Raw genomic sequence first — 27,922 nt, 5'->3', positions numbered from 1 at the left:
GACAGTCAGAAACAGAAGGAGACAAAGGACATTCAGAAACCGGAGAGAAAAGACAATCCGAAACAGAAGGAGACAAAAGACAATCAGACACAGAAGGAGACAAAAGACAGTCAGAAACAGAAGGAAGAAAAAAATCAAGCTGATCAGAAACCGAAAGGAAAAGTTCAGCAAGACCAGAAACACAAGCAGAGTTCAGGCCCATCAAAGGTAGATCTAGTTATTAATAATGAAAATGGATTATTCAGATCTAAAATTTGACTTTTTATATGACCAGATCCTTGAATTTTAAATTTTATATGCATTGCCACAGGCAGATACCTCAGGTTCCAGTGTGGACCCTGAGGACCCAGTGGAGAACATGGATGTTGAAGAGTCTGGGGATATGAAGAACAAAATCTCAGATAATGACGGAGAAAGTGTTGAGGCCAGTAAGGGTACTTCAGACACCCAAACAGTAGCACCACCCACAAGGTGATACATTTAAGCTTTTTAAACACCCTTTTCTTTTTGTGCATAATAATAAAGCACTCTAATATAAACTCTTTTTACTCTGCAGGCCGACCCAGAGCAAGAATATTACTGCTCGTAACAGACTCACAATTTACTTCCACGCAGTTCTATCAAAGCATTTTAAATTCAATCCTTTGGAAGATCGAGTCTTCATCAAAGCTGGGTTCCCTATTGGTTCATGGGAGGAAAATGCAGCCGAGTTGACTGTGACCAGGTAACTATACCTCTGTGCAGATGAAATGTTTGCTTAATCTTAAAACACGGGATGCATTAAATATTTAACAAGTGCAATTGTGCAATTCCATAAGTTGTTGTATTTTTTATGTGGATTTAGGGTATCTTTCTGTGATCCCACACAATTTTCTCATGATTCCATCCATCCATTATCTTCTGCTTGTTCCGGAGTCGGGTTACAGGGGCAGCTGCTTGAGCAGGGAGGCCTAGACATCTCTTTCTACAGCCACCTCTTCCAGCTCTTCTGGGAGGATTGCAAGCAGTTCTCGGGCCAACTGAGAGACATTGGTCTCTCCAGCGTGTCCTGGTTCTTCCCCAGGGTCTCCTCCTGGTCGGACATGCTCGAGGGAGCATCCTTACCAGATGCCTGAACCACCTCAACTGGCTCCTCTCGATGTGGAGGAGCTTTGCCTTGCAGCTCATCTCCCTTTTCACCACAACGGACCGGTACAGAGTCCGCACTACTGCAGATGCTGCACCAATCCGTTTGTATATAGGGGCTTATATAGGGGCCAAACAGCCAGTAACAATGGGCCCCCAATCCCATACTTGCGAATCCCCCCCCCCCCCCCACACACACACACAGTGTACCCTGAGGAACACTGTCAAATGCCTTATCCAAATCCACAAAACACATGTAGACTGGATGGACAAACTCTCATAACCCCCCAAGGACCCTAATGAGGGTAAAGAACTGATCCAGTGTTTTACGGCCAGGACAGAACCCGCATTGTTCCTTCTGGATCTGAGGTTCAACCAACAATCGGATTTGCTTCTCCAGTACCCCTAAATAGTCCTTACCAGGGAGACTAAGGAAAATGATGGCCTTGTAATTGGAGGACACACTCTGGTCCCCCTTTTTGTTTTACTCCTTGTAATGTTTCTAGTATTCATATATTTGCTAAATAAATTACAGGAAAACTGCTAAAACTAGCCCTTTTAGTTGTTATAACAACCAATAAATTTCAGTTTTATGTCAGTTTTGGTCAAAGCGTGAAAGAGCCGCTGCATGTGGCTCCAGAGCCGCAGGTTGTAGACCCCTGAAGACCCCTGTCTTCTGAATCACTCTTTGTCTGGCCTGTCACCTAGAACCAATCTGCCTTGGGAAACCCTATCAGGAGCAATTAAAAATGCTCCATACAGCATAGCACCTTTTCTTATGATTGTCAAATTTAATTTTTGGTATTTTTTGCACATAAATTGAAACAAATTGTCAATAACACACTGTGGTGAAGATAAAGTGCCTACAACCAAATATTTTTGTACCATATTACTGTAAATGTTAACACAACATTGGTACATCCCGTTAGTTAATTGACTTTTACACAATGCTGTTTGATTCTTAATTCAGAGTTTGAAATGATGCCCCTCCTCCCATCAGTAGATGGAGGAATAGCTTATGTTTTGGGTTGTGCATTTTGTCTCACTGATTTTACACCACTTACGTCAATATATCTTCTTGCAGGGATCTTGGAGAACATGGATTTCTGATCGAAGGCACTCTGACAACAATTAAAAGTGAAGCTGTATCTGAATCGATACCATACAAATATGTTGTTTATAATTTTAAAAAGAAGGCATATGAGTATGAGTATATTTACAAACAGGAGTCTTCCCAAAACCCTACCAACAGGTGTTTGTTTGTGAAACCCCACCTCATCACTGATGATGGTAAATTCTATCAGCTGTGTCCAACTGTACAGTATAGTCATTTTATTGTTGCCTTTATAGCATTGTCTTCATAAATTATGTTGTGATTGCATTGCTTACAGTTAACTTTGTGTTTTAATATTTGTGTTAAAGGGGACTGGCATCAGTATGATGACATCATTTGTGCTGAACCATCAAAAAATGTCCTTAAACGCTTGAAGGAAACCTTGTGGCCTGAACAGCGTAAAAATTTGATTCAAGGCAGAGAGATTGCAGGACATATAATGTTGAATAACATATTTGATCTCCTCAAGAGTTGGAGTGATGCAAATCTGAGAAGCTTTAAAATTCAGCTGAATCAGTTCTTTCAGGTTTATGGGAACCCTTTTGTGTATGAAGAGAGAGGAAAGAGATGGCACTCCTTGCAGTTTGGGGAAGATGATGTGAGTAAAGAGTTGTTCTGAATAAAGTCTAGGTACCGCCTGGTTTTGTGAGCTTCATCTTCTGTGTCTCTGTCCTACATTTATAGGTGAAAAATATGCTGAAAGAGTTCATGCTGACAAACGTGATTCCTCAACTGAGAGATGGCGAAACAAAAAATCTGTACATTCAAGACCCCTTGAGAGCAGCTGTGATCATGCTTCATGTGTGGTGGCAGTATAAAATCATCCTTAATAATGCTGAGCTCCATCGCCTCTGTAAAGCATTGTGCTTGCCCAAACTAGAAAATGAGAGTTTTCTTCAGTACTGGATGCAGTTTTCTCAGGATGTTTCAGTTTTCCAAACGTGAGGACCCGATTTTCTTTTTGATGATCATAAATACGAAATGTCAAAAAACAAAAACACTCAGACTTGATGAACTTTAAATTTTCCTCATGATTTTTCTGTCAAAATTCTAATTATTATTTTTTTTTTAGATTGCCAGAAATATTAGTGCATCTGATTAAAAAGGTAAAAACTGAGGGGATGCCTCGATGGATTATGGTACTGCCTCTCCTTCACCTCCTCAAAGGCTCAGTCAAACCTTTTCAAGCAAAAACTTCAGGCAACATGAAATACACCATATTCTGGGCTGGTTTGGAAGGTCTTGACATTGGCAACGTTACATACACAAGCAGCCAAGACAAAAAGTAAGATCCTCCTGTCCTGGCAGATTTTTTACAAAAATACATAAATGGTATTACAGTGTACTTTTTTTTTTTCCTATTTTTTTGTTTTCAGAGCACTCTTAAATGTGATGAAAACAAACACTCACTTGATGAAGGTGGATGCTCTTTCAATTCGATCCTGCTTGTACCTGATGCCACTTGATGAACTGTTGGAGTGCACCATCTGCATAAACCCTGAACTTTTGGACCTGCTCTTTGTTTTCTATAATAAAGTTCCTCAGGACATTACCAGCAGCAATTCTCACGTGAGCAGACAAACACATGAACATATTGTATACAATGCGGCAAGGGATGCATGTTATTTTGTGTATACATATATATTTTAATTTCTTCAACATCCCTACCACTTAGTTTTATTATGGAGCTGCAAATGATCACATTGCAGAAGTGTGTACATACATTTTTCATTTTTATAAGCCTGTCGAAAGGCAGATATGTTCTGGTATAGTCTCTGTCCATACATTTGTAAACTTGTCTTTGCCATAACTTCTGATCCACTCAAGATAATTTAACAAATTTTATACACATGTGCATCATCACTAGACGGGAGTGTTGCAAACACTTCTCATTAACCCGGCTCCAAGGTAAATGGTTAAACAAGGTCTTTACTGTACTTGTCTGGGCCATTGCTGTAGATTGTTCTATAATAGTTTGTCAATGGGTGTATAATGTGCTGTACGTGGTACTCGTGTTAAAATATTTTATCCCCTCAAGTCAGTTAACAAAAGAGAATCAATAATTTTAGTAATGATGTCATTAAACAATTTTATGTTTTCTTTTTTTAGTTGGTAACCGAAATTCTCATCCACATCCAAGAGCTTCTCCTTCAGGAAAACTTCAGGTATGGGTCTGTGGACATTTGAGTTACTTTGTCTATTTGCTGATCAAGAAAGCAAATTTCTACTTAAAAGTTTTGCCTGAAAAGTTTTGACTCTCATCAGTCTCAACTATATTTTTACAAACATAATTTTTTTATGTATATGAAATTTAATTAAGTTGATAAAAAAGTAGAATTCTTATTAATTTGTGAGAGACAAAAAAAACAACTTTTGGATTTAAGATGGAAAAGGTAAACTGGGGAAAATATTCATAAAAATAACTGGTTGAGAGAATAGTAGTTATTTAAAGCTTAAGGAAACTATGAAATCGTTAAAAACGATAGCACGTAGACGATGTGCAACATGCGTTTTTTTCAATCAAGCTTATATGTAAAACTTAACTAGAAATGCTAAATGACCATGCTAAGCCAGTCACATTGAAATTTATGTTGTCTTTAAAACAATGAAATAACTACTGGTAAATAAAATAACCATTTTGCCATGTCATTTGTTTTATTGAACTTCCTTAATTTACTCTTTGCATTTGTCTAAAAATTATGATGTATAAAGTCTTTTTTTAAATAATGCAATATTGTTGCAAATTCATTTGAACTGTTATTATTGACATTAGTAATAAATTTCAATACTCGTTTTGTTATTATAGTTACTTCACTGAGGCCTACAGGAAAGAGTGCTTGGCTACAGCTGTGAGACTGTTAGAGAAGATCTGCAAAGGTGTCAAACCTTCATCATACACACAAAACTTTCCTGATATTCCCATAGCCTGCATGAATCTGGTTGCATCAGTGTCAGACTTTTTTCAGTGTGACAAGGAACAGGTATGTATAAGAAATTTAGTTAATGTGTGTGAATTTAGCATTTTACTTTATAGATATTTATTATCAACTTTAAAATGTGCTAATCATCTTCAGGAGGACCAACAAGATGAAAAAAATCAGCAATTTGCAAAGGACTTGGTGATGTCACAGGGGATGGGAATAATGAGAGACTGGATGACTCAGTCTTTCAGACAGTCTTTGCTCGGTGGGGCTCTATCTTCCTTTTTTCAAGCTAAAACAGCAGAGCTAGAAGTGAGTGTAATTTGTTTTCTTTATGCCTGATCAATTAGACAAAATACACTACCTGGCCAAAACACAAGTTGCCAACTGGATTTAACAGCAAATGGGTACAAGCCTCCTACTGGATAATTACTGCATGGGCGATTATCTTTCAGCTGGCAACAAGTTATTTAACCCCAACTGGTGAAATGCGTTCCTTCTCATTTCTTAAACAACCATGTTGAAAGACACATCGCGTGGTTGTGGAAAAGATGTCGGTCTGTTTGAGAAGGGTCAAATCATTGGCATGCAGCAAAGAACTGTCCAACACATTATTAAAAACTGGAAGGATAGTGGGGACCCATCGTCTTCGAAGAAGAAAAAGAATGTGGCTGGAAAAAAAATCCTGAATGATCGTGATCGTCGATCACTTTAACGTTTGGTGAAATCAAAGAAAAACAACAGTAACACTCAGGGCTATGTTTAATGGTGAAAGTAAGAGCATTTCCACACGCACAATGTAAAGGGAACTTCAGGGACTGAACAGCTGTGTAGCCTTAAGAAAACCACTAATCAGTGAGTCTAACCAGAAAAAAAGGCTTCAGTTTGCTAGGGAGCATAGAGATGGGACTCTAGAGCAATGGAAGAAGGTCATGTGGGCTGATGAGTCCAGATTGACCCTGTTCCAGAGCGATGGGTGCATCAGGGTAAGAAGAGAGGCAGGTGAAGTGATGCACCCATCATGCCTAATTTCCCAGTTGAAATCAAGTCTCTCTTGTAAATGAGTCCTCGAGGCTCAATGGGATCTATCTGCCTAAGGGGCCGTTTACACGGCGTGTATTTTGAGTGCATCCGCTCCTTTTTCTCTGCGGTTCTGCTGATCATTTACACGACACCATTGTCTCCCCTCTTTGAATCCGGAGGTTTCTGAACCCACCTTCCAGAGTGGAGGTTTTTCGCTGACACACCCCCCCCCCCCACTGATAATGTAAACATCTCCCGCTGAGGCTTTGTGTTAAACCACATGCACGCACACACACGTGCGGTCGGACAGACTGCATATTTCTATCAACATGGCAGTGGACACAGTGCTTTCTGAACTATGATTGATGGAATATATATTTTTAATCTCGTAGTTAATCTACGTCAGATTCCAGGTGCTGTGACCAACATCTGTGTTGGAAGAGAGACAGTCTGATCCAGTTCTAATGTCGCCGTTTATAGAACGAGGCACGCGCACACGTCGCGCTGCACTATAACATACTAAATGTGCTAAATAATAACAGTTTAATAATAATAAACAGTATTTATGTTAGTGTGAGTGATATAATGAAGCTTTGAGCTAAATGAAGCTATCTGGACATTATGTAATTCAAATTTAAAATGATGCTAAACATATTGCGTGTTACAAAAGTTGAAAATGAAGACATCAGGTTCAAGTTTTATTTATTCAACACCACAAACTGTATGTCACACAAACACTGATAATTAAACTGAACACTATTAAAACAAGTTAACTGAACTGTAAACTGCATTAATGAACTGGGCTCTTGTTTTCATCCTGGATGTCCCATGTTGTTCATCTGGCTCGTTCAGGCTGTCACTACTTTGATTAATGCAGCTTAAAATATTAAATGGATTGAATAAAAGAACTGAGGAGAATTTTAAATAAATAAGTTTATCCAACATCTCTCTTTTCAACGTCCTCCAGTGCAAAGTAAACACAAGCAAATATTATTAAGAACATTTGATTTACCTGCAGTAAATCAGCTACTGATTATCACGGAGTAAAGTCTGACATCGTCAACTCTGTTCTGGTCCACTCAGTGACTGGTGTGGAGCCGTTGGATGAAGCGGTCCCGCTTGGCTTCAAATCTATCGACTCTTAACCAAAATCCAGATTTAACTTGTTAATTTTTTGTTGGCTGAAGTTTCAGCCCAGAGGAAAGGAGCGTGCCGAGACAGCACGCATGCGCATTAAGTGAAGGTACAAAATTCACAACTAATGACCTGGCATGGTAACTACAGCAGATTCGGGAGGGCGGGGGGGATCCCTCCGGATGCACGTAAACACAAAATCCGACCGTGTCAACGCAAATCTTTTCCTCTAATTAACATACGAAAATACCTACCTTTCCCTCCATCGTGTCCATGTAAATAAGGCCTAAGACTGATTCCCAGCCAGTTTTCACACCTGATGGGAACAGAGGGGCCTCATCTGTGAATTAGAGTAACCAAGACCTTAAGAAACCCCTACTGTTAAGGTGTTTAGGTGCGAATTGACAATCTACATACGTGTGTGTGTCTTATCTCACTCTTCCTTATAACCTGAATCCCTCACTCATTGCTCTTTGAATTGAGAAAGCTCCTCGGATGAGGAGCGAAACGTTTTCTGTTACAAATAAAGTCCAGTTGTTTTTGTATTGAACGCCTTTTGAATTCATCATGTCCTGGATGACTGAGAATCTTCACCAGGACATTGCAGAAGCTTATCGAAACAATGCCATAGAGAATGCATGCCGTAATCAAAGCTAAAGGCAGTCCAACAAAATATTAGTGTGACCTTTTTTTTTTGATGGCAACTTTTTTTTTGGCCAGGCAGTGTATATGGACGAATATTAGCAATTTATTAAAAGTAAAATATGACTATTTCTCTTTTCATATAACAGATATGGAACAACTTAATCTCTATTAACTTTAAAGATGAAGACTGCACTAAAGAATGGAGACAAAAGTTCACTATGGATTTTGAGGGCAGGTACAAACAGGTAAGTAAAACAAGGAGACATTTGGGATTATTGCTGGTCAGACAATTATTGTTTGTAATCTGTGTGATTTTGTGGATTTAGGAATCTGATCTGAATCAAATTGAATTCTACTGCACAAACATAGAAGAACTTAGTGCTTCCCATCCACATGTTGCTGCCAGCATTGAAAAGTGTGCTCTGGAAGCTGTTACGTCTTTGTGTCAGGTATGAAACTTTAAATTTGACCATATGCATAAATTTGTGCCATATTTTATGCACTTGTGATTATATTTAGTAACGATACTAATATTATTCTAGTGCCAAAAGGGAGTTTACTTTTTACATCTTTAAAAAAAAAACACTTTTTTCTTTTACCGTATCAGTAAAAAAAAATGCAAAACTTGTATAAAGAGCTTTCACAAATCACAGGATTATAGCATCCATGCATCCATTTTTGATCAAAGGTTCAGATTTTATGAAGTTGTGTTCCGTTTAGTTTATGTTGCAAAACTAAATGTTTTAAGAGTGACCTGGTTAAAAACAAAGTAATGCAATATCAAAATCAGTGTTATTTTTATTGATGGTGCAGTGTTTCCCCTAGATAACTTGCCATGGCGGGGCGCTCATCTTGTCCGTGATTTTGTCGGGGGCAACGGGGACGGATGGATGGAGACACGTCCCAAGCTGCACAGCACACTGTTTAAACCAACAGTTTCAGAGGGGGGGTGGGGGACACAGAGACATCCGTGCGATGTTTGCACCGACAGTTTTAGAGCAGGGTGTGGGAGAGGAGAGAGACGGAGATGCATCTCAGCTGCGCGCTGTCTGAATGGACAGGTTTTATTGGGGGGGGGGGGGGCGTCGGAGGGGAGAGACAGACGCACATCTGAGCCGTGCGCTGTTTGTACCAACAGTTTTTGAGTGGTGGGTGTGCGTTCAGCGTGAGGGTTCAGTATGAGGAAAGAGGCTGCCTTTAGCATTTTAGCTAGCACCACCTGCATTGCGAGCCACTAGTTTAGCGTTACGTCGGTGCCGACAGGTGGTTTGGGGGGGGGGGGGGGGGGGGTTGTTTGTAGACTGGGCACTCGGTTCTGTTGACGGGGCGTGGCGCCCCGCTTGTATAATGGTAGGGGAAATACTGTGGTGTCAAAAAGGTGCTTATTTTATTTTTATTTTACACCATTTTAGAAAAAATTTTTCTGGTTACCAAAAATGGACTGTAATCAACTCGGTTCTAATTGAAAATAACCAAAAATAACTAATATGTATATCAATATATCTAATACAAAGTTTATGGCAGTGGAAATGTTTGTTTAATAGTGTGTGTATTAACCAGTTTGAAATATTTTAATTTAGAGTTGTTTTTATTGGCATAAATCTGTTTTGGTCTTGGCACCGCTCAGATTTACTGGTAGCTAATTTTCTCTGGTAGAATTTGCCTGATATTCTAAACTGATAATTCTTTGAATGATTTCTACTCCAAGTAAGATTTTAGCAACCTATAAGAACTTCACAAAAGACAACTTAAAAAAGTCCAAATTATTCCTTTGAATTAAACTTTATTTGGTTGAATGATTGATTTATCTTTTCTCATATATGCAGACAAGATCTGAAGGCAGACTTTTTGAGAAGTTTAGGATCAACTGGAAGTTTGGTAAACTCATCTCTGCCATCACTGAAAAATCTTGGCCAAGGGACAATCATGGAAATTATCAAGAAGATGAAGAAGTGGTCCTTCAACACCTCCTCTCTTGGACAGCTGCTAAAGACATTTTACAGCTACACGGTATCTCTTCAGAAAAAAAAAAAAGAGACAAAATCCATCTATTTTACAATTGCAAATACTGTATTCTTGTAAAGACAAGGAACCAAAGCTCTAATTATCATTGATGTTAATCAAGCACTGCCAGTCTGGCTGTGATTTTAAGTAAAAAAACAAAACAAAACACTTGTTAATTCTATATGTACAGGTGCAGATCAGAAGCTGATTGAGACACTTTCTCAAGATGCCAGGGACAGACTTGCCATAGCAATATCATCATTCACAGCCATAAACAATCAGCTGATCCAGGGACACATTAAGATCAACCTGCTCAACATCATTTTGGAGAGAAAAGCTGCCTTCTTAGAGCTGATGAAAATTGGTAAAATCTTTTTTTTTTTTTTTTTTTTTGAGAAATACATTCAGAAATTGTAAAATTTAACTGGAATATTCTAATAACACTAAAAGGTTTCTACGTTCTTTTAACAGATTGCCTGTCTGAGAAAGAACAGTACAAAGATGAGCACAAACTTGTAACTTTGTTGGAGCACAGACAAAGAGAAGTGAAAGCTCTGTACCGTGAAAAGGAGCTTGTAGAAGTCATTTTAACAATGTGTCGCAAACTTGAGGAACACATGACCGGTAAGGAGAGACTGTACTAATAGACTTGACTATTATGATTTGTTGAAGAAAAAATAATACACGCTCATTTAATTTTTGCAATAGTTGATGTTGCTTACTTGAAGGAGAAAACCCGAATCAACATTGAGATGTCATCTTTGGACCATTTTATGGAGGTTAATCAGTTCGACCAAATGGACTGTGACCCATTGACCGGCATTGTTACCTATTTCAACTTGGATGAAGACATCAGAGACATGGCAAAAAACCTGTTTGCCTTCAAAGACAGTCATGTTTTCAAAATGTGTTGGGAGAAAAACGCCATAATCCTGGCCAGGGATGAAATGGAAGATGATGAGGACATAAAGGCAACACCAGACATGATATACAGTGACATTTACTTTCCTTGTATTCATGAATACAAAGACATATATGTTCGTTTGAAGAAAGGCAGCATAAGGATTGAAGAAATTGAACAGCTTTTTGGAGCATTCAAAGACAAATATGTTAAACTCACTCAGGAGCTGGACACCATGTGTAAACTTGAGAAATCTGCCAACAAACAATGGATACACACCAGGGTTGAACAGGTCAAAGAGTATCATGAGCTTCACCTGGCTGTGGCCTCGGCTGAAGTTATCATGAAGGTCAAAGAGACACTTGGTCTTCAAGGGGACTTCAGTGTTTTGGAAACACTCATGAATGTCGTAAGTAAATTTGAGAATGACTACAAAAATGCTTGGAAATTCAGAATATACAGTTCATCATAAACACTTCTGTGTAAAGCTGATTTTAAAATTTCCCTCTAATTTAAAAACAACCTTTTGGCTGTTAATGCATAAATGTTGCATATTCATAATCCCCATTTACAGAATAAGAAATGTTTCTGTTTCTCCATTTGAAGAATTTAGGTGGCAAAACCTTTAAAAATTGCCATTTTAAGAACCACAGACATTTTTAAGGGATTTATTAACATTTGACTAAAACTCTAACTTTGACTCTTCTCACCTTAGATTCATGCAGATTTTCAAAAGGAACCAATTAGTCGAATTGACATCGACCTAATGCAGGCAAAGACGGTTCTGGTTGACATTACGGAGTCACGCAGGCAGTGTCTAGATGAACTAAAACTCAGAGGACACTTTGTGAGATGGGTGAAGGATGCCCTTGAGGGTAAGTATAGTTTTCACATTTTTTATTTTTGTTTATGATATTTTTTTAATCTAACTGTTATTTCTAGATATTAACGAGTTGAAGGTGTTTGTGGACTTGGCTTCCATCTCTGCTGGGGAGAATGATATGGATGTGGATCGGGTTGCTTGCTTCCATGATGCGGTCCTCGGCTATGCTTCAGTGCTTTATGAACTCAAACCAGACTCTGGCTTTCGCGCCTTTAAAGAAGTGCTCAACAAGCTCTGGAGAGCTTTGGAAAATGACAAGAATCTACCTAAAAAACTAGTAAGAAAAAGAATCATTAATATGAGTATTTCCAGAAAACAATCTCAATTCAACTTTTAGATTATTTACTTTGCAACCTATTTTGCTAAAATAAACTAATACAAGTTTAGGTAACTTTGGAAAGCTTTGCAGCTGAATAATATCTTTTCTGTCATATCAGAATCAAAGTAAGCTTTATTATTGTACCGAGATACAGCAAGAATAATGTCTGTTAAGTCGTCTGAAAGATGCGTGGAATGCACGTAGCTGCTGCTCTTTGAGAGCACGGCCTCTTATCCTTTTCAGAATGCATTTTTTTAGATAGAAAAAGGGACAAATCCATGAGGAGAGGATAGTGGCATTACAAAAAAAGATATCTTCACACCTTGTCCTAACAGGACACGATTTAAGACATAGATGAAGCTTTTCCTTAGTTTACAATTTTCTAGGGAGAAATTGTCGGCCTGTTTTGGAGGCCAACCGGGGGAGTCCGATTCAGATAAGCCACAATTGTTGATTTTTACAGGCAGACTATTTTTCTTGTCAGCCTTGAGTCTTACTGGTACTTCCAAGATGCTTGTGAAGATTCTCAGTCATCCAGGACATGATGAATTCAAAAAACGTTCAATACAAAAACAACTGGGCTTTATTTGTAACAGAAGACGTTTCGCTCCTCATCCGAGGAGCTTTCTCAATTCAAAGAGCAGTGAAGTGAGGGATTCAGGTTATAAAGCTGACTGAGATAAGACACACACACATAGCAATTCACACCTAAATACCTTAACAGTAAGAGTCTTTTTTTACTCAAATTCACAGACGAGGCCCCGCTGTTCCCATCAGGTGTGAAAACCGGCTGGGAATTTGTCTTAAAGTTGCGTTATATGTTTTTAGAAAGTGGAAATCTGAGGCCGCCGCCTCTGTTAAGAGACGGCTTTTCTCTTTTTACATAAATTGCTTCCTTCACCCCCCTCTCAAACCATCTGTGTTCTCGGTCCAAAATGTGCACATTTTGGTCCTCAAAAGAGTGTCCCTTCTCTGTGAGGTGGAGGTGAACAGCAAAAAGTCAAGTCAGCAAGGAAATCTACAAAACACACCAATAAACAGAAAAAGGAAAACAACAGATGGAAAAACATTGTCATCCCTTATGTTGCTGGAGTATCAGAGAAATTCAGAAGCATTTTCAACAAACACAACATCCCAGTACATTTCAAACCCAACAGGACTCTCAGACAGAGGCTGGTCCACCCTAAAGACAAAACACCCATACACAGACAGAGTGGTGTAGTGTATGCGGTCCAGTGCAGCGAGGACTGTCCAGACCTCTACATTGGAGAAACTAAACAGCCTCTTCACAGACGCATGGCTCAACACAGGAGAGCTACTTCCTCAGGACAAGATTCTGCTGTTCACCTCCACCTCACAGAGAAGGGACCAAAATGTGCACATTTTGGACCGAGAACACAGATGGTTTGAGAGGGGGGTGAAGGAAGCAATTTATGTAAAAAGAGAAAAGCCATCTCTTAACAGAGGAGGAGGCCTCAGATTTCCACTTTCTAAAACATATAATGCAACTTTAAGATGGCTTCCCAGCCGGTTTTCACACTGATGGGAACATAGGGGCCTCGTCTGTGAATTAGAGTAACAAAAGACTCTTACTGTTAAGGTGTTTAGGTGTGAATTGCTAATCTACATATGTGTGTGTGTGTCTTATCTCAGTCAGCTTTATAACCTGAATCTCTCACTTCACTGCTCTTTGAATTGAGAAAGCTCCTCGGATGAGGAGCGAAACGTCTTCTGTTACAAATAAAGTCCAGTTGTTTTTGTATTGAACGTTTTTTGAATACTTCCAAGATCTGACATTGCCAAATTAGGATGCATTCTACTGGTTCATGCTTACGAGCCTCTTCAAGGTCGTTTCATACTGGCGAGTCCCAAAGCCGCAGATGGCCTGCGATTCTCACAAATCACTTAATCTTACAGTTTAGCTTGTAAATCAGCTGATTTTGAGTCCTCAAAGCACGAACCAAACCTTCACATAGGCAGCAGCCTGACCAGGCCAGATCTTTGTATGCTGATAAACCAGGAATCGGACTATTCCAAAAACAGGAAACCTGTTGTCACAAATCCAATTATATGCAATTTTGGCGTCCTCGATCAACAGCAGAGGTAGACACATCACATTCCACTCCCCCAGAGACGTATCCAGTTGCATACATGTTGTCCGGGCAGACACGAGGGTTCTCCAGGACCCTGTCGCTTTGTTGAAAAGATTTTGTCATTTACGTCGAAAGTCCAGTTGGTCTGATCCATAACAGTAGTTTCATTTTGGAAGATGTGTAAAAAAAATAGGAGCTCCGATACACAGACAGAGCAAAAAAAGCAGGAGGAGAACAGGGAGAGGGAAGAGAATGTGTGAGCCTCGTACCAGAGCGAGTGAGGAAAAAATATGTTTTAATGAGACAAATATTAATAAGTGTATTAACAAGTGTTTCTGTAAATGTTGTTACAATACAATGAAAGATATTTGGATGACTTCATGAAGAAAAAAAACTGAACATTTTCTTTATTAGCGTGACAGTGCACGTCATCTGGAGTGGCTAAAAACTGTAAAGGACAGCCATGGATCTGTGGAGCTTTCATCTCTCTCATTAGCTTCAACCATCAACAACAAGGGAATCTACCTAATCAATGCACAAAATGTCAAGCTGGTAAAAACACTTAGATAATGAATATTGCTCCACTGTGTCCATGCAGTACAGAAGTCATAGTTCTTATCAAATTATGTGTACATGTATTTTTGTCGTTTGATCCAGTTGACACTTGAAAGTGCCATGAAGCTGCAGATTCCAGAGGAGCATGACGACTGTCTGCACATGCGCAGCTACTCTCTTGAAGATCTGAGAGAGCTGCAGAACAAACTTATGCTCATGTCTGGAAAAGGAGATCAAGGGCAAATCGAAGTTGATCATTTTGTAGAGGTATGTTAAAATAATTTTTTTTATACTGGACATTCAGACCTACTTTTCAGTACTGCAAAAAAAAAAATTTAAATTATTTGTTCTATACAATCTACACCATGAGGGGAAAAAAATCACCACCGTGTGCATTATTGTTTCTGTTTTATAGGTTTTTGCCAGTGTTCAAAGACTAACTGAGGCCTTCATTGCTCTTTACTCTGCTGGAAATCCTCTGTTCAGACACTGGGAAGTGCAAATAAACTGCTCCTCAAGTCAAAATGAACCCAGCATTGTGATGGACTTTAATTTAGACAAATTTCTCAGCGTTGTAGTAGAGGGCAGCATAGAGGAGCAGCTTCCTGAACTTTGCAGAAAAATGGAGAAATGTCTGGACTACTGGATGGATTTTGTAGACAAACAGAGATCATATTATTATTTTTTAAACTACTACACTGCTGAGCAGATTGTCTACCTTTGTAGCAAGCTGATTCAGCAAAATGTGGTCAATGTAGAAGACCAAGTTCTCATGATGCTCTCATTCATTAAACCAAATTGCACTTCTCAAGATTTAAGACAAGTGTGGCACACACTTCAATATGAAAACCTCACCAGACCAGAAGAGCAGAATGAAGACCTTGAGTTTCAGACTTTTGTTGTGATGTCAAGAAGTGAGCTAGAAGATCCAGAGATGACAGGAGATTTGGATTTTTTGCTGAATCTTGCAGGAAAAGACAAAGGTTTGCAAGCATTTGACCAGATATGGAATGCTTATATGAAAGACATGAAGACTTTCCTCCCAACAATCCTTGATATAAAAACTCTTGGCCGACTCTTGGAAAAACTAGCTAATGGAGTTGACAAGAATGAAGAGGATGACAGTGAAGAAGATATTTCTGATGATAACTTTGGGAATTTTCTAAAAAGGCAGTTCCCTAAAGGTCTGGATACTGGAAAGCCAAACCTCATTGTTTGTCCACATGATGACGTCTTGACATCTTGCATCTCTATTTATATGAGTAGTTTAAATGAGGCTCTTCCCACCTATGATGAAGTCCTTCTGTGCAACCCTTCAACTCCATATGAACAAGTGGAGCTTTTCCTCAGACGCTGCCTTAACACAGGATACAGGGGTCAGAAAATATACTCTCTGGTGTATGGAGATCTTCTCACGTATGATGTGAGCTCTAAAGTTGAGAAGTTTTTTCAGCGGATGAAAATGCAGAGCAGGAAAGAGTACATGCTTGTTGTCATCTGCAGCTCAGAAAGAGAGCATACCTACCTTCCATCTGCTTTCAGCCAGTACAGGTTACCTATGATTCCACAAGAACCATTTGCCAGAATTCAGAGATACTTACAGAAACACTACACTGTCTCAGAAGAACAATGCAGCGCAGCAGCCTCATTTAAAGACAGACTGTGTGTTGGTGTTATCTCATCCAAAAGAGCTGGTGTTGGTGTGTATATGGATTTCTTCAAAATAAGGTTATCTAATTGAAAATGTTTGTCTTATTCAACTATTAATTTGTGAAATTATCATTTTATTCGCAGGTAAATCTCTGTACATTAAGAGGCTTTATGAGAAACTGAAGCATTCTACCAAAAAGCAATCGGTAATGAAATGCATTCGCTTGATTGAGCCTAGCATTGATGAGACTGTCATTCTTCAGTCTCTGTTGGACACCCCTAAAAGAAGACTTGCTGTCTTCCACTTTGATGTCACATCATCGGTAAATATTACGTGAATGCCAAGTATAATATAATATAACTTTGTACACTCATTACTTGACAGAGTAAATATTATTTATACTGAATCTTTCATTTGAAAAGGTGCAGAAAGGTCTTCATGAGTTCCTTTTCAAATTGCTGATTTTACGCTACTTGATGGACTCTGAGGGAAAGATGTGGAGGTGCAACACCAATCAACTTTATGTCATGGAGATTTTAGAGCCCGCTGTGAAGTTGACCAGAAATGTCACTCAGGAGGTAAATTTTAATAAGCATCTTGCACAAGATCCAATTACCTAATTTTGTTGATATTAAGTGTTAGCATACCTTATGTTTTATTTTTTATTTCTAATTTTTATTAGGTTCAAATGATGAACAACACTTTCATAGATGTGTTTCCAAATATATTTTGCCGACCACCAAAAGACGTACTTATGCTAGAGATGAGAAAGCAAGAGGACCCAACCATTGTGAGCAGTGATGACCCACTAATGGATGATAAAGAGTTCAGGAGTGAATCCTTTCAACGACCATACCAATACCTTAAACAGTTTCATAACCATGCCGATCTAGATGCTATCACTTACCAGGGTGTTGAGGGATCCCATGTGGAGTGTCTGCAGATGTTTCTTATGTACTGTGGCATTATGGATCCATCTTGGGCAGAACTTCGAAATTTCACTTGGTTTCTTAACCTTCAGTTGAAAGATTGTGAGTCGTCGGTTTTCTGTGATGCCACATTCACTGGAGACACACTAAGTGGATTCAAAACCTTTGTGGTAGACTTCATGATTCTGATGGCAAAGGACTTTGCCACTCCATCGCTCAACATTTCTGATCAGAGCCCTGGCAGGTTGCAAGTTAATTTGGCTGGGGTTCGAGATGAAGACCTGGCTCCCTTTCTCATCAGAAAAAAATGGGAAACAGAACCACATCCATACATTTTCTTTAATGACGACCATGTGTCTATGACTTTTATTGGATTTCATCTTCAGCTCAATGAGCAGAACTATGTTGATGCTATTGAGCCCACCTCCGGAAGGGTAATCAAAAAGAATGTCATGACAAGAGCACTGTATGAAGGTCTACAGCTCCAAAGAGTCCCCTTTAATGTCAACTTTGATAGACTTCCAAGATGGGAGAAAATAGAGAGAATCTGCAGAGTTCTTGGTATCCAGTGGCCTCTTGATCCTGATGAAACATATGAACTTACAACTGACAATATACTGAAGATGCTAGCAATCCACATGCGGTTCAGGTGTGGCATCCCTGTCATTATCATGGGAGAAACGGGGTGCGGTAAGACAAGGCTCATCAAATTCCTTTGCGATTTGCAGAAAAGTGGAGTTGCAACTGAAAACATGAAGCTGGTGAAGGTGCATGGAGGGACAACCTCAGAGATGATCTATGCTAAGGTCAGAGAAGCTGAGAATGTTGCTGCTATCAACAAGCAAGACTATGGATTTGACTCTGTTCTCTTCTTTGATGAGGCCAATACTACAGAGTCTATTAGCAGTATCAAGGAGGTCCTGTGTGACAAGACTGTGAAGGGAGAAAATTTGACTCCAGTGTCAGGGTTGCAAATTATTGCTGCATGTAATCCTTACCGAAAGCACACAGATGAAATGATTCAAAGATTAGAGTCTGCAGGCCTTGGGTATCGAGTTCGAGCTGAAGAGACTGATGAAAAACTGGGATCTATCCCTCTCCGTCAGCTTGTGTATCGAGTTCAAGCATTGCCGCCAAGCATGATTCCTCTGGTGTGGGACTTTGGACAGTTAAATGATCACACAGAACATATATACATCCAGCAGATTGTACAAAGGGTGATTAAAAGCAAAGAAATTGATCAAGCTTATATCATATACATCACTGATGTTCTTTCAGCTTCACAGAAGTACATGCGGACAAGAAACGATGAATGCAGCTTTGTCAGCTTAAGAGATGTGGAACGCTGCATGCAGGCTTTTGTTTGGTTCCATGATCATCATGAAATGTTTTTTTCAGAGCTTCAGAAATTTGAAGGTGAAGGTCATCAAAGGCATCCTGAGACCAAAGACCCTGTTCTCTGGTCTCTAGTTATGGCAGTAGGAGTGTGCTACCATGCCTGCCTTGAAGAGAAGGACAAATACAGACAGAAAATCAGCAGAAAACTACCATCACTATACACCCCATCAAAAGTAATGCAAGAAATTTCACTTATGCAGGACTTACTTTTGAGTGGTGTGCCAATGGGGGAAACTATTGCAAGAAACAGTGCCCTCAAAGAGAATGTCTTCATGATGGTTCTCTGCATTGAGCTGAGAATCCCGCTCTTCCTTGTTGGAAAACCTGGGAGCTCAAAGTCTTTGTCTAAAACTTTAGTGGCAGATGCAATGCAGGGCCAAGCTGCTCATTCTGACCTCTACAAAAGGCTCAAACAGGTCCATTTAGTGTCCTTTCAGTGTAGCCCTCATTCAACACCAGAAGGCATCATTAATACATTCAAGCAATGTGGGCGATTTCAGGAAGGAAAGAACCTGAATGAGTACATTTCCGTTGTGGTTCTTGATGAGATTGGGCTGGCTGAGGACTCTCCAAAGATGCCACTGAAAACTCTTCACCCTTTGCTAGAGGAGGGATGCATTGATGATGAGCCCCTACCTCACAAAAAGGTTGGATTCATTGGTATCTCCAACTGGGCTCTTGACCCTGCAAAGATGAACAGAGGTATTTTTGTCTCCCGGGGTGACCCTGATGAAAAGGAACTCATTGAGAGTGCTAAAGGCATATGTTCATCTGATGAAATGGTTCTTGAAAAGGTCAGGGATTTATTCAAGCCATTTGCAAGATCCTACTTAAACATTTGTCGCAAACAGGGAAAAGGTTTTTTTGGCTTACGTGATTTTTACAGCTTAGTTAAGATGATCTTTGCTATGGCCAAGACCTCTCAACAGACACCCACAGCAGAAGAGATTGTAAAGGCTGTGTTGAGAAATTTCAGTGGCAAAGATGATGTTGATGTTGTTGTTGTCTTTACTCAAAGACTACAGATTAAACCCAACTTGGAGAACATCAGCACCACTGACTTTGTGAAAGAAAACATTCAAGCAGTTGGACAAGAAGAGGAGTGTCGATACCTTCTTGTGCTAACAAAAAACTATGCTGCCCTACAGATCCTTCAGCAAACCTTTTTTTCTGAAAGTGGTCAACCAGAAATAATCTTTGGATCTAGCTTCCCAAAAGACCAAGAGTATACTCAAATCTGTCGCAACATCAACAGAGTAAAGATATGCATGGAAACGGGTCAAATAGTTGTGCTTCTGAACCTACAGAACCTATATGAAAGCCTCTATGATGCTCTCAACCAGTACTATGTGTACTTGGGAGGGCAAAAATATGTGGATCTTGGGCTGGGAACCCATCGTGTAAAATGCAGGGTACACAAAGACTTCCGACTAATTGTCATTGAAGAAAGAGAGGTGGTCTACAAACAATTCCCAATACCTCTGATCAACAGGCTGGAGAAGCACTACCTGGACATTCACACAGTTCTCAAAATCGAGCAGAAGAAGCTAGTTGAAGAACTGGAGAGATGGGCAAAGCTTTTTACGTCTCTAAGCAACCAGCATGCAGCAGGAGTTCAGACATACAAATATCAGCTCCCAGATGTTTTCATTGGCTACCACTCTGACACGTGTGCTTCTGTGGTTCTTCAAGTTATAGAGGAGCAGAAGGACAATTTGGAAATCTCAGGTTTTCAGAGGGGATTACTTGAAAAGGCTAAGCTCATACTCCTCAAATGTGCTACACCAGACTCAGTAGTGCGATTGGACTGCACAGGCCTGCCAAAAGTGGAGAGCAAACATCTGGCCAAGGTGTACTTTGAGGAACAGAATAACAGCTCTTTAGCTGTCTACATACGTGCTCACACAAGGAGAAAATCCCATTGCTTTTCCTTTTTCACAGAGGTAAAATAAATTACGTTTTATTACACATCCTTCCCTTTTTAAAAGTTTTAATGTCCATTTACAATTTTGAACATTAGGTGACAACGTTCTCCAGACTTTTGACAGCGTTTGAAATGGAACCTCTAGAACAAATGTTCCATAGCGTTGAGCTGCTCTCACTTCAGCAGTTTGACACAGAGCATTCCTTCCTGAAGAAGATCAGGTTTGTTTCCTGATATACTTTGTGTGTTCATGCTTTATTCCAACTGGTGCCAGTTAACCCACCTTTATTTACTAATGTAAAGTGTAACGATCAAGTTATGAAGATATATATACAATTCTAATAAGCATCAGCTCAGTCAAAATTTACGACTTGTTTAAAATATTTTGTTAAAACAAGTATGTAAAGGAATTGCATTACAAGAATATACTTGGACTTTCTTGCAATGTAAGAAATAGCCTTAAATCTTACAACTGAATTGTTTTGTTATAGGAACTTCCTCACAGCTGGAACTGGAAAAAGTAACACTGAACCATGCAACAAAATCCTCATCATTCAGTGTGATTTTGATGAAGCCTCTCACAGTGCCAATCTCATTGCATCTGCAAAGTAGGTCTCACTTTTTTTTCCTGTTTTTTTTTTTTTGCTAGTGTATTGTTAATATGTGAAGTGTTACTATCCATTTTTAGGTATTCATCAATAAATGAAATTAACAAGGTAACACAGGAAAGCACAGGAAGCAGAGTGTTTGTGTACTTTATCACACGACTGCCAAGAATGGAAGGAGGCACATCTTACATCGGCTTTCATGGAGGTAAGGTTAATGTGACTTGTAAAATTTATTAGTTAACTTTAACAGGCTGGTTAAAAATAAACAATAACCCAGACCATCTTGTTGTTTATAGGCCCCTGGAGATCAGTTCATATTGATGACCTCAGACGCTCAAAAGACATTGTTTCAGATATAAAGACTTTGCAAAACATGACAATCAGCCAAATGTTTGAAACAAAGGCACCTCTTCCTGAAGGTAAAGGGTTGATGAATAATTATTTTAGGCAAGTCCTGTTGGAATTGAATTGGTGGGGAGAAGGATGTCTAGGTATCCCCCATTGTAACTTTTTTTCTGTTTACCAGCCATGGAGGTGGATGACATGTACACTGAGACTGAGGAGGAGAATGTGGAAGAAAGTGTAAGTATAGATTAGATATTTCACGTTTCTTTTTTGAATAAACGTGTAACAATTTCCTGTTTCAACATCCCATTGTCTTAACATCCATACCTGGTTTAATTTTGTTCTGGGTCACTAAATTTAGGTTTTAAGTCTTTTTTTTTTTTTTTTTTCTTGCAGGGTTCAGATAATGCTATTGACACAACATCATTGCTGCGCAGCTGTGTGCAGAGTGCAGTGAGCATACTGAGCGATCATGTGAAAAGTGGCTTTCGCAGCACTCGAAGAGTTGCAATCCTTTTGACTCTCCTGAGTGACAATGATGAAACTAAAGGTAAAATCAGCCATGCTTTTTGTCGTTTGTTTTATTGTTTTGTTACAGCACTTTCAGTGATCATCATTTTCTGTCTTTAGGTGAATTTCTGCAAACGCTGAAGAAGCGTCTTCACTCATTGTTAGTGATTCATGATGACAACACATTGTCATCTATCAAGAGCAACTGGGTCCTCAAAGAGGCATCAAACATCGATGCACTACAAGAAGGAGGGACATTCAGGTGATTGCATTAGTTTGAGAGAAATTCTTTGCAAAACTTGCCCTTTTTTAAGCAGCGTTAATTTTTTCTTCTTTTTTTCCCCCGTTACAGGCAGACTTTATGGAAGCGTGTTCAGGCTGTGATTGCCCCCCTCTTGGCACAGCTAGTTTCAGTTATTGACCGTGACCAAAACATGGACCTTCTGCTGGATACAAACTGCTGTGAGTCGGTGAAGAGGTTGTGGTTAGACGTATTTAGCAATGAAAAACTGCTGGAAATTTCTCACCTACCCATGGACCGCAGGCAAGTATTGGAATTGTTCATCTTTCTATAAAAAAGCTCTGTAGCTAAGGATATTCACCATATTTTATTGTCCTTTGTGTATTTAAACTTTGTTCAGCTTTGAGACGAGAACCATCCTCGTACAAAACTTCATTGCTCAGGATGAAAACATGGGCTGTAGCATGCCCTTCAGTTGGAGGATTAAGGATTATCTGGAGGAGCTGTGTGTTCATGTTCTACAGAATGAGGGTAAACACAAGACATTAGGTCTTTCATTTAGTGAACATGTAGATACTGATTGTTTTGGTGTATTTATTGTATTTAAACTTGACCTAAACATTTGATAGGACATACCCAACAAGAGCTTGTTGAGTTCTTTTGGAAAACGCCACTGGGGCGCTACATAGCAAAAGCAAATTCAGAGACGCAGATGGAGTTTTATCAGCGCTACCTTCAAGATTTTATCTCTATGACCATGAGCATCACCTGTCCAGAAGATCTGCAGGTTGTTTTACAATAACTCTTGAATTCTTAAATCTTACACTGCAGCTATGCTTTGATTGTTATCTGTGCTAATAATGCTCATCTGCTTTTCTAGCTCCTCCGTAGTGCCTTGAATTGTTGTGTCACTGAGCTGCGGCTGCAGCTAAACGACACTGAAATAGTACCCGCTCTTCCATGGGTCCATGCTGCTTATCACAAGTTCAAAAACCGGCTGCAGAATCTCTTGAGGATGATGTGTATTGAACCCCAAGTGACTAAAGATCTTTTGGGAAATCCACATGCCAGAGACAACGTAGAACTAGTGAGTTACAACTCTTTATGTTGTCGCTGTCCTTTCGGCTCTTCCCGTCTACTCCAGAGCGAACAAACTCGCATGAAAGATTTGGAAATTGTTTTATACTACAAACTGGATCCCAAAAAAGTTGGGACACTAAACAAATAGTGAATAAATATTGAATGCAATGATGTGGAAATGGCAAATGTCAATATTTTATTTGTAATAACAGATGACCGATCAAAAGTTTAATCTGAGTAAATGTAACATTTTAAAGGAAAAATATGTTGATTCAAAATTTCACAGTGTCGACAAATCCCAAAAAAGTTGAGACAAGTAGCAATAAGTGGCTGGAAAAAGGATATTGAGCATATAACGAACATCTGGAAGACCAATTAACACTAATTAGGTCAATTGACAACAAGATTGGGTATAAAAAGAGCTTCTCAGAGTGGCAGTGTTTCTCAGAAGCCAAGATGGTAAGAGGATCACCAATTCCACCTTTGTTGCACAGAAAGATAGTGCAGCAATACCAGAATGGTGTTACCCAGCGTAAAATTGCAAAGACTTTAAAGTTATCATTATCAACCGTGCATAACATCATCAAAAGTTTCAGAAAATCTGGAACAATCGCTGTGCGTAAGGGTCTAGGCCGTAAAACTCTACTGGATGCTCGTGATCTCCGGGCCCTTAAACATCACTGCACCTCAAACAGGAATTTCACTGTCAAGGAAATAACAGAATGGGCTCAGGAATACTTCCAGAAAGCATTGTCAGTGAACACAATCCACCGTGCCATCCGCCGTTGCCAGCTGAAACTCTACAGTGCAAAGAGGAAGCCATTTCTAAGCAAGCTCCACAAGCTCAGACGTTTGCACTGGGCCAGGGGTCATTTAAAATGGAGTGTGGCAAAATGGAAGACTGTTCTGTGGTTAGATGAGTCACAATTTGAAGTTCTTTATGGAACACTGGGATGCCATGTCATCCGGACCAAAGACGACAAGGATAGCCCAAGTTGTTATCAACGCTCCGTTCAGAAGCCTGCATCACTGATGGTATGGAGTTGCATGAGTGCTTGTGGCATGGGCAGCTTGCATGTCTGGAAAGGCACCATTAATGCAGAGAACTATGTTCAGGTTCTAGAACAACATATGCTCCCATCTAGACGTCATCTCTTTCAGGGAAGACCCTGCATTTTTCAACACGATAATGCCAGTCCACATTCTGCAGCAATCACAACATCATGGCTACGTAGGAGAAGGATCCGGGTACTGAAATGGCCAGCCTGCAGTCCAGATCTTTCACCTATAGAGAACATTTGGCGCGTCATAAAGAGGAAGGTGCGACAAAGAAGGCCCAAGACGATTGAACAGTTAGAGGCCTGTATTAGACATGAATGGGAGAGCATTCCTATTTCTAAACTTGAGAAACTGGTCTCCTCTGTCCCCAGACGTCTGTTGAGTGTTGTAAGAAGAAGGTGGGGTGCCACACAGTGGTAAAAATGGACTAGTCCCAACTTTTTTGGGATTTGTTGATGCCATGAAATTTGGAAACAACAGATTTTTCCCTTAAAATGATACATTCTCTCAGTTTAAACTTTTGATCTCTGATTTGTGTTCTATTCAGAATAAAATATTAGATGTTGGCACCTCTACGTCATTGCATTCTGTTTTTATTCACAATTTTTTTTAGAGTCCCAACTTTTTTGGAATCCGGTTTGTAGATGCCATTCCTGAATGAACCTAGGCTCGAACTGTTGGTGTCAAAATTACAAGACTGCAACACTGACCATCAAGCTAGCCAAACTCCTGAAGCTGTTATTAATTTTGGGGGGTTAGTAAAGTTTTGGGGATTGTCAAACTGTTGACTTGTTTTTTATTTAAAATTGAATAACAGCTTGCTAAACTATGCTTATGTCGACTTTATTATTACTTCAAATATGTCTTTGTTTCATTCATTGTCTCCAAGGTGCTCGATGTGTATGCTGCCTTTGCATGTTTGGAGCATCTGGAGCCCAGGGTTTTGGACACTGATGCTCAAAGACAAGTCTGGCTCAGGCAGGTGAAAAAACTCCAGGTTCCCATTGAGTTGATCTGTTCAGAAGACAGCGTGAGACAATATGGAGAGAGGAGCAAGATATTTGTCAGCCGAGTCCAGTAAGTCAAGCAAAACCTAAAATACTGATCCCAATATTGAGTGCTCAACATTCATAGTTTGTCATAAAATAATGGCATGAATTATGTGAGATTATGTTTGTGCTTTTGCGATCTTAGATCTGGATGGAATCGCATATTTTCTCTCTCTCTGTTTGTGGAGCATATGTTGTTGGGAATTGAAGAGTTGGACAAGAAGCTGTCACCTTTGGTTTTGGAGAATACACGACGGCTTGGCCAGGTTTGTCCGCAATCTGTTTTAGTCAGAATTTCAGTGACAACTTAGTGACTTGCCATAAGACTGCTTCCATTTTTTTTTTTCCATCAATACTTAAATTCTTTTCCTTTTCTTCCCCATCAAGATGCTTGAAAAAAACTCTGACCTCAAAAGTCAGCAGATGTTTGAGGAAATCATCGTCCTGCTGAAAACCTGCAAAGATGGAGCTGTGGACCGCATTTTCAAGTAAAAAAAAAATTGAATTAAATATCCTAATATACGTACGTTGACTATGTTACATCATGTTTGTTAATAAAGTTTCTAAATACAGCACATGACAAGCTATGGCTCTTTAAAAACCGAAGTGCCACTGTATATAAAGAGCTAGATGTCCCGTCAATTTTTGTTCATGTTTTGATCATTATAAACATTAAAACCATTAAATATGGTCACTTTTGTACATGAAGGACCTACTGCTTGCTGTAGAGTCTTCGTATTCACAAAATGCTCTAGGTTCTAATGTTTACTTTTTTAAATCCAGGTTTGGTCTTGTGCAATGTCCAGTCTGCATGAGAGACCCTCAGGATCCTCTCCACTTGCCTTGTGAACACATCTTTTGTGTAGTCTGCATCAAACAGTGGCTGAGCCCAGGTCAGATGTACTGTCCACTCTGCATTCAGCCAGTTAACGATGACTTTCCCTTGGTTCCATCAGATGATTTAAGGTGGGGTCTTACGTTATTGTTTAAATTGTTTTTGTTCCTCATAAAAATCAGTGTTGTAATGCATTTTTTCTTCACAAACCCTCTATTTTCTTAACTTTTTTCTGACCTCAGGCCTATTCTGACAAACATCTGTGTCACTCTTGTTTTGTGTAGGGTTCTTGTCAGCCGACATGCTCAGTTTAGGAAGCGGTGCAATGCTTTCTTCATAGACCTGGTGTCTACGATGTGCTTCAAAGATAACTCTCCACCGTGTTCAGCCGTCATTCTTATTTTGCTGTCCTTCCTCATGGTGGAAGTCAACACTGTTCCCATTCTCAACGGTACTGTGCCACAGCAAACCTACCATACTTTCAAGTCTGCATACGTGCATCTTTGTTTTTATATGTAGGAGATTTACCATGTCTGAATATGATTAAATAAGATTAATGGTAATAGGCACCAACTCCACTGCTACCCTGAACAGAACAGTGTGTACTGTAAAGAAACTGGATGGCTCTCTGAATATATCCTTTCTTTTTTCCTTAGGTAAACGACAAATGCTGACAAAAGTGCTCTCTCCGTTTGACGATTCTGCTGATAAAAATCCAGTGATTCGCTCAGTAGTCCTCAAACTTCTGCTGAAATACAGGTGAGGTGCAAAAGTTACATATCATATAACTTGTACTCGTATATGTTTTTTTATTTGTGGTTGTGTTTCCTATATTTGTTGAAATTGCTTGTTTTATAGCTTTGACGAAGTTAAAGAATATCTGCAGCGTCATCTGGTGTCCGTTGAGCAGAGCAACATTTTGGAGGAGATGGACAAAACTGAACTCTACTGCATGTACATCAACTGTCTGGAGGTACAAAGGGCTTCAAAAGCTACAGCTGGGTAACCGTATACCACCTTTAGGTGTAGATTTTAACCTCTTTTTTTTGTCCTGACATCGTTCCAGGATTCCATGTTTGAGAGGTTGCAGTTCAGGTCTGCTACAGATCAGCAGGCATATTTGCAGGATGAGTGTGCCTTCCTGACCGATTACCTACAATCGCACAGTCAGCATGTTGAAAAGCCAACTGTGGATTGCCTGCAGCAGTTGGCTAGAGTGCGTGTGGACCTGGATTTGACTGCTGACCTGATCGTGGAAAAATTGAGAGCCAAAGGTGTGCATTTTATTTCAGTACAACAGGAAAGTTTTGTATTCTTCTATATAGGGCTGGGCGATATGGACCAAAATGAATATCTTGATATTTTAAGATGAATGGCGATATACAATTTATATCTCAATTATTTTCTTTCCATAACGTAATAACAAAAATATATTTCTGAGTCAAAGCTTTGTCCCAGTTGCCACACATGTACATTTATTAATAAACAGCGATAACTGTACAAAATAAATGTCTAAAAAATAAACTATGTACATATATTAAATAATAATCCTCTTCAGCTGTGCTGCCTTCACGAC

General features: G+C 39.5%; 2 protein-coding genes across 2 annotated transcripts in view; one reads left to right on the top strand and one right to left on the bottom strand.

Moving 5' to 3' along the window:
* cant1a (calcium activated nucleotidase 1a) overlaps positions 1 to 27,922 on the bottom strand; it is an 865,245-nt gene that overhangs the window by 175,168 nt on the left and 662,155 nt on the right. The window lies entirely within an intron of this gene.
* rnf213a (ring finger protein 213a) overlaps positions 1 to 27,922 on the top strand; it is a 43,409-nt gene that overhangs the window by 6,811 nt on the left and 8,676 nt on the right. Inside the window, 44 exon segments of the mRNA XM_037688555.1 lie at positions 31 to 207; positions 311 to 471; positions 557 to 724; positions 2,210 to 2,415; positions 2,548 to 2,837; positions 2,924 to 3,180; positions 3,312 to 3,524; positions 3,616 to 3,808; positions 4,349 to 4,404; positions 5,046 to 5,220; positions 5,314 to 5,472; positions 8,109 to 8,207; positions 8,289 to 8,411; positions 9,789 to 9,972; positions 10,157 to 10,330; positions 10,438 to 10,590; positions 10,675 to 11,276; positions 11,583 to 11,742; positions 11,810 to 12,027; positions 14,577 to 14,714; positions 14,820 to 14,984; positions 15,133 to 16,417; positions 16,512 to 16,690; positions 16,791 to 16,946; positions 17,051 to 20,638; positions 20,716 to 20,840; positions 21,111 to 21,227; positions 21,308 to 21,432; positions 21,524 to 21,646; positions 21,754 to 21,833; positions 21,969 to 22,122; positions 22,203 to 22,344; positions 22,435 to 22,630; positions 22,731 to 22,854; positions 22,953 to 23,110; positions 23,204 to 23,410; positions 25,352 to 25,539; positions 25,657 to 25,777; positions 25,899 to 25,999; positions 26,295 to 26,477; positions 26,631 to 26,797; positions 27,003 to 27,105; positions 27,205 to 27,319; positions 27,413 to 27,637. Coding sequence (XP_037544483.1) covers positions 31 to 207; positions 311 to 471; positions 557 to 724; positions 2,210 to 2,415; positions 2,548 to 2,837; positions 2,924 to 3,180; positions 3,312 to 3,524; positions 3,616 to 3,808; positions 4,349 to 4,404; positions 5,046 to 5,220; positions 5,314 to 5,472; positions 8,109 to 8,207; positions 8,289 to 8,411; positions 9,789 to 9,972; positions 10,157 to 10,330; positions 10,438 to 10,590; positions 10,675 to 11,276; positions 11,583 to 11,742; positions 11,810 to 12,027; positions 14,577 to 14,714; positions 14,820 to 14,984; positions 15,133 to 16,417; positions 16,512 to 16,690; positions 16,791 to 16,946; positions 17,051 to 20,638; positions 20,716 to 20,840; positions 21,111 to 21,227; positions 21,308 to 21,432; positions 21,524 to 21,646; positions 21,754 to 21,833; positions 21,969 to 22,122; positions 22,203 to 22,344; positions 22,435 to 22,630; positions 22,731 to 22,854; positions 22,953 to 23,110; positions 23,204 to 23,410; positions 25,352 to 25,539; positions 25,657 to 25,777; positions 25,899 to 25,999; positions 26,295 to 26,477; positions 26,631 to 26,797; positions 27,003 to 27,105; positions 27,205 to 27,319; positions 27,413 to 27,637 — 12,033 coding nt within the window.

The sequence above is a fragment of the Nematolebias whitei genome, chromosome 15 (assembly GCF_014905685.2).
Source record: "Nematolebias whitei isolate Nwh7 chromosome 15, NemWhi1, whole genome shotgun sequence".
NCBI lineage: Eukaryota > Metazoa > Chordata > Actinopteri > Cyprinodontiformes > Rivulidae > Nematolebias > Nematolebias whitei.
The sequence above is the reverse complement of the archived record's forward strand: the minus strand, read 5'-3'. Positions and strand labels throughout refer to the sequence as shown.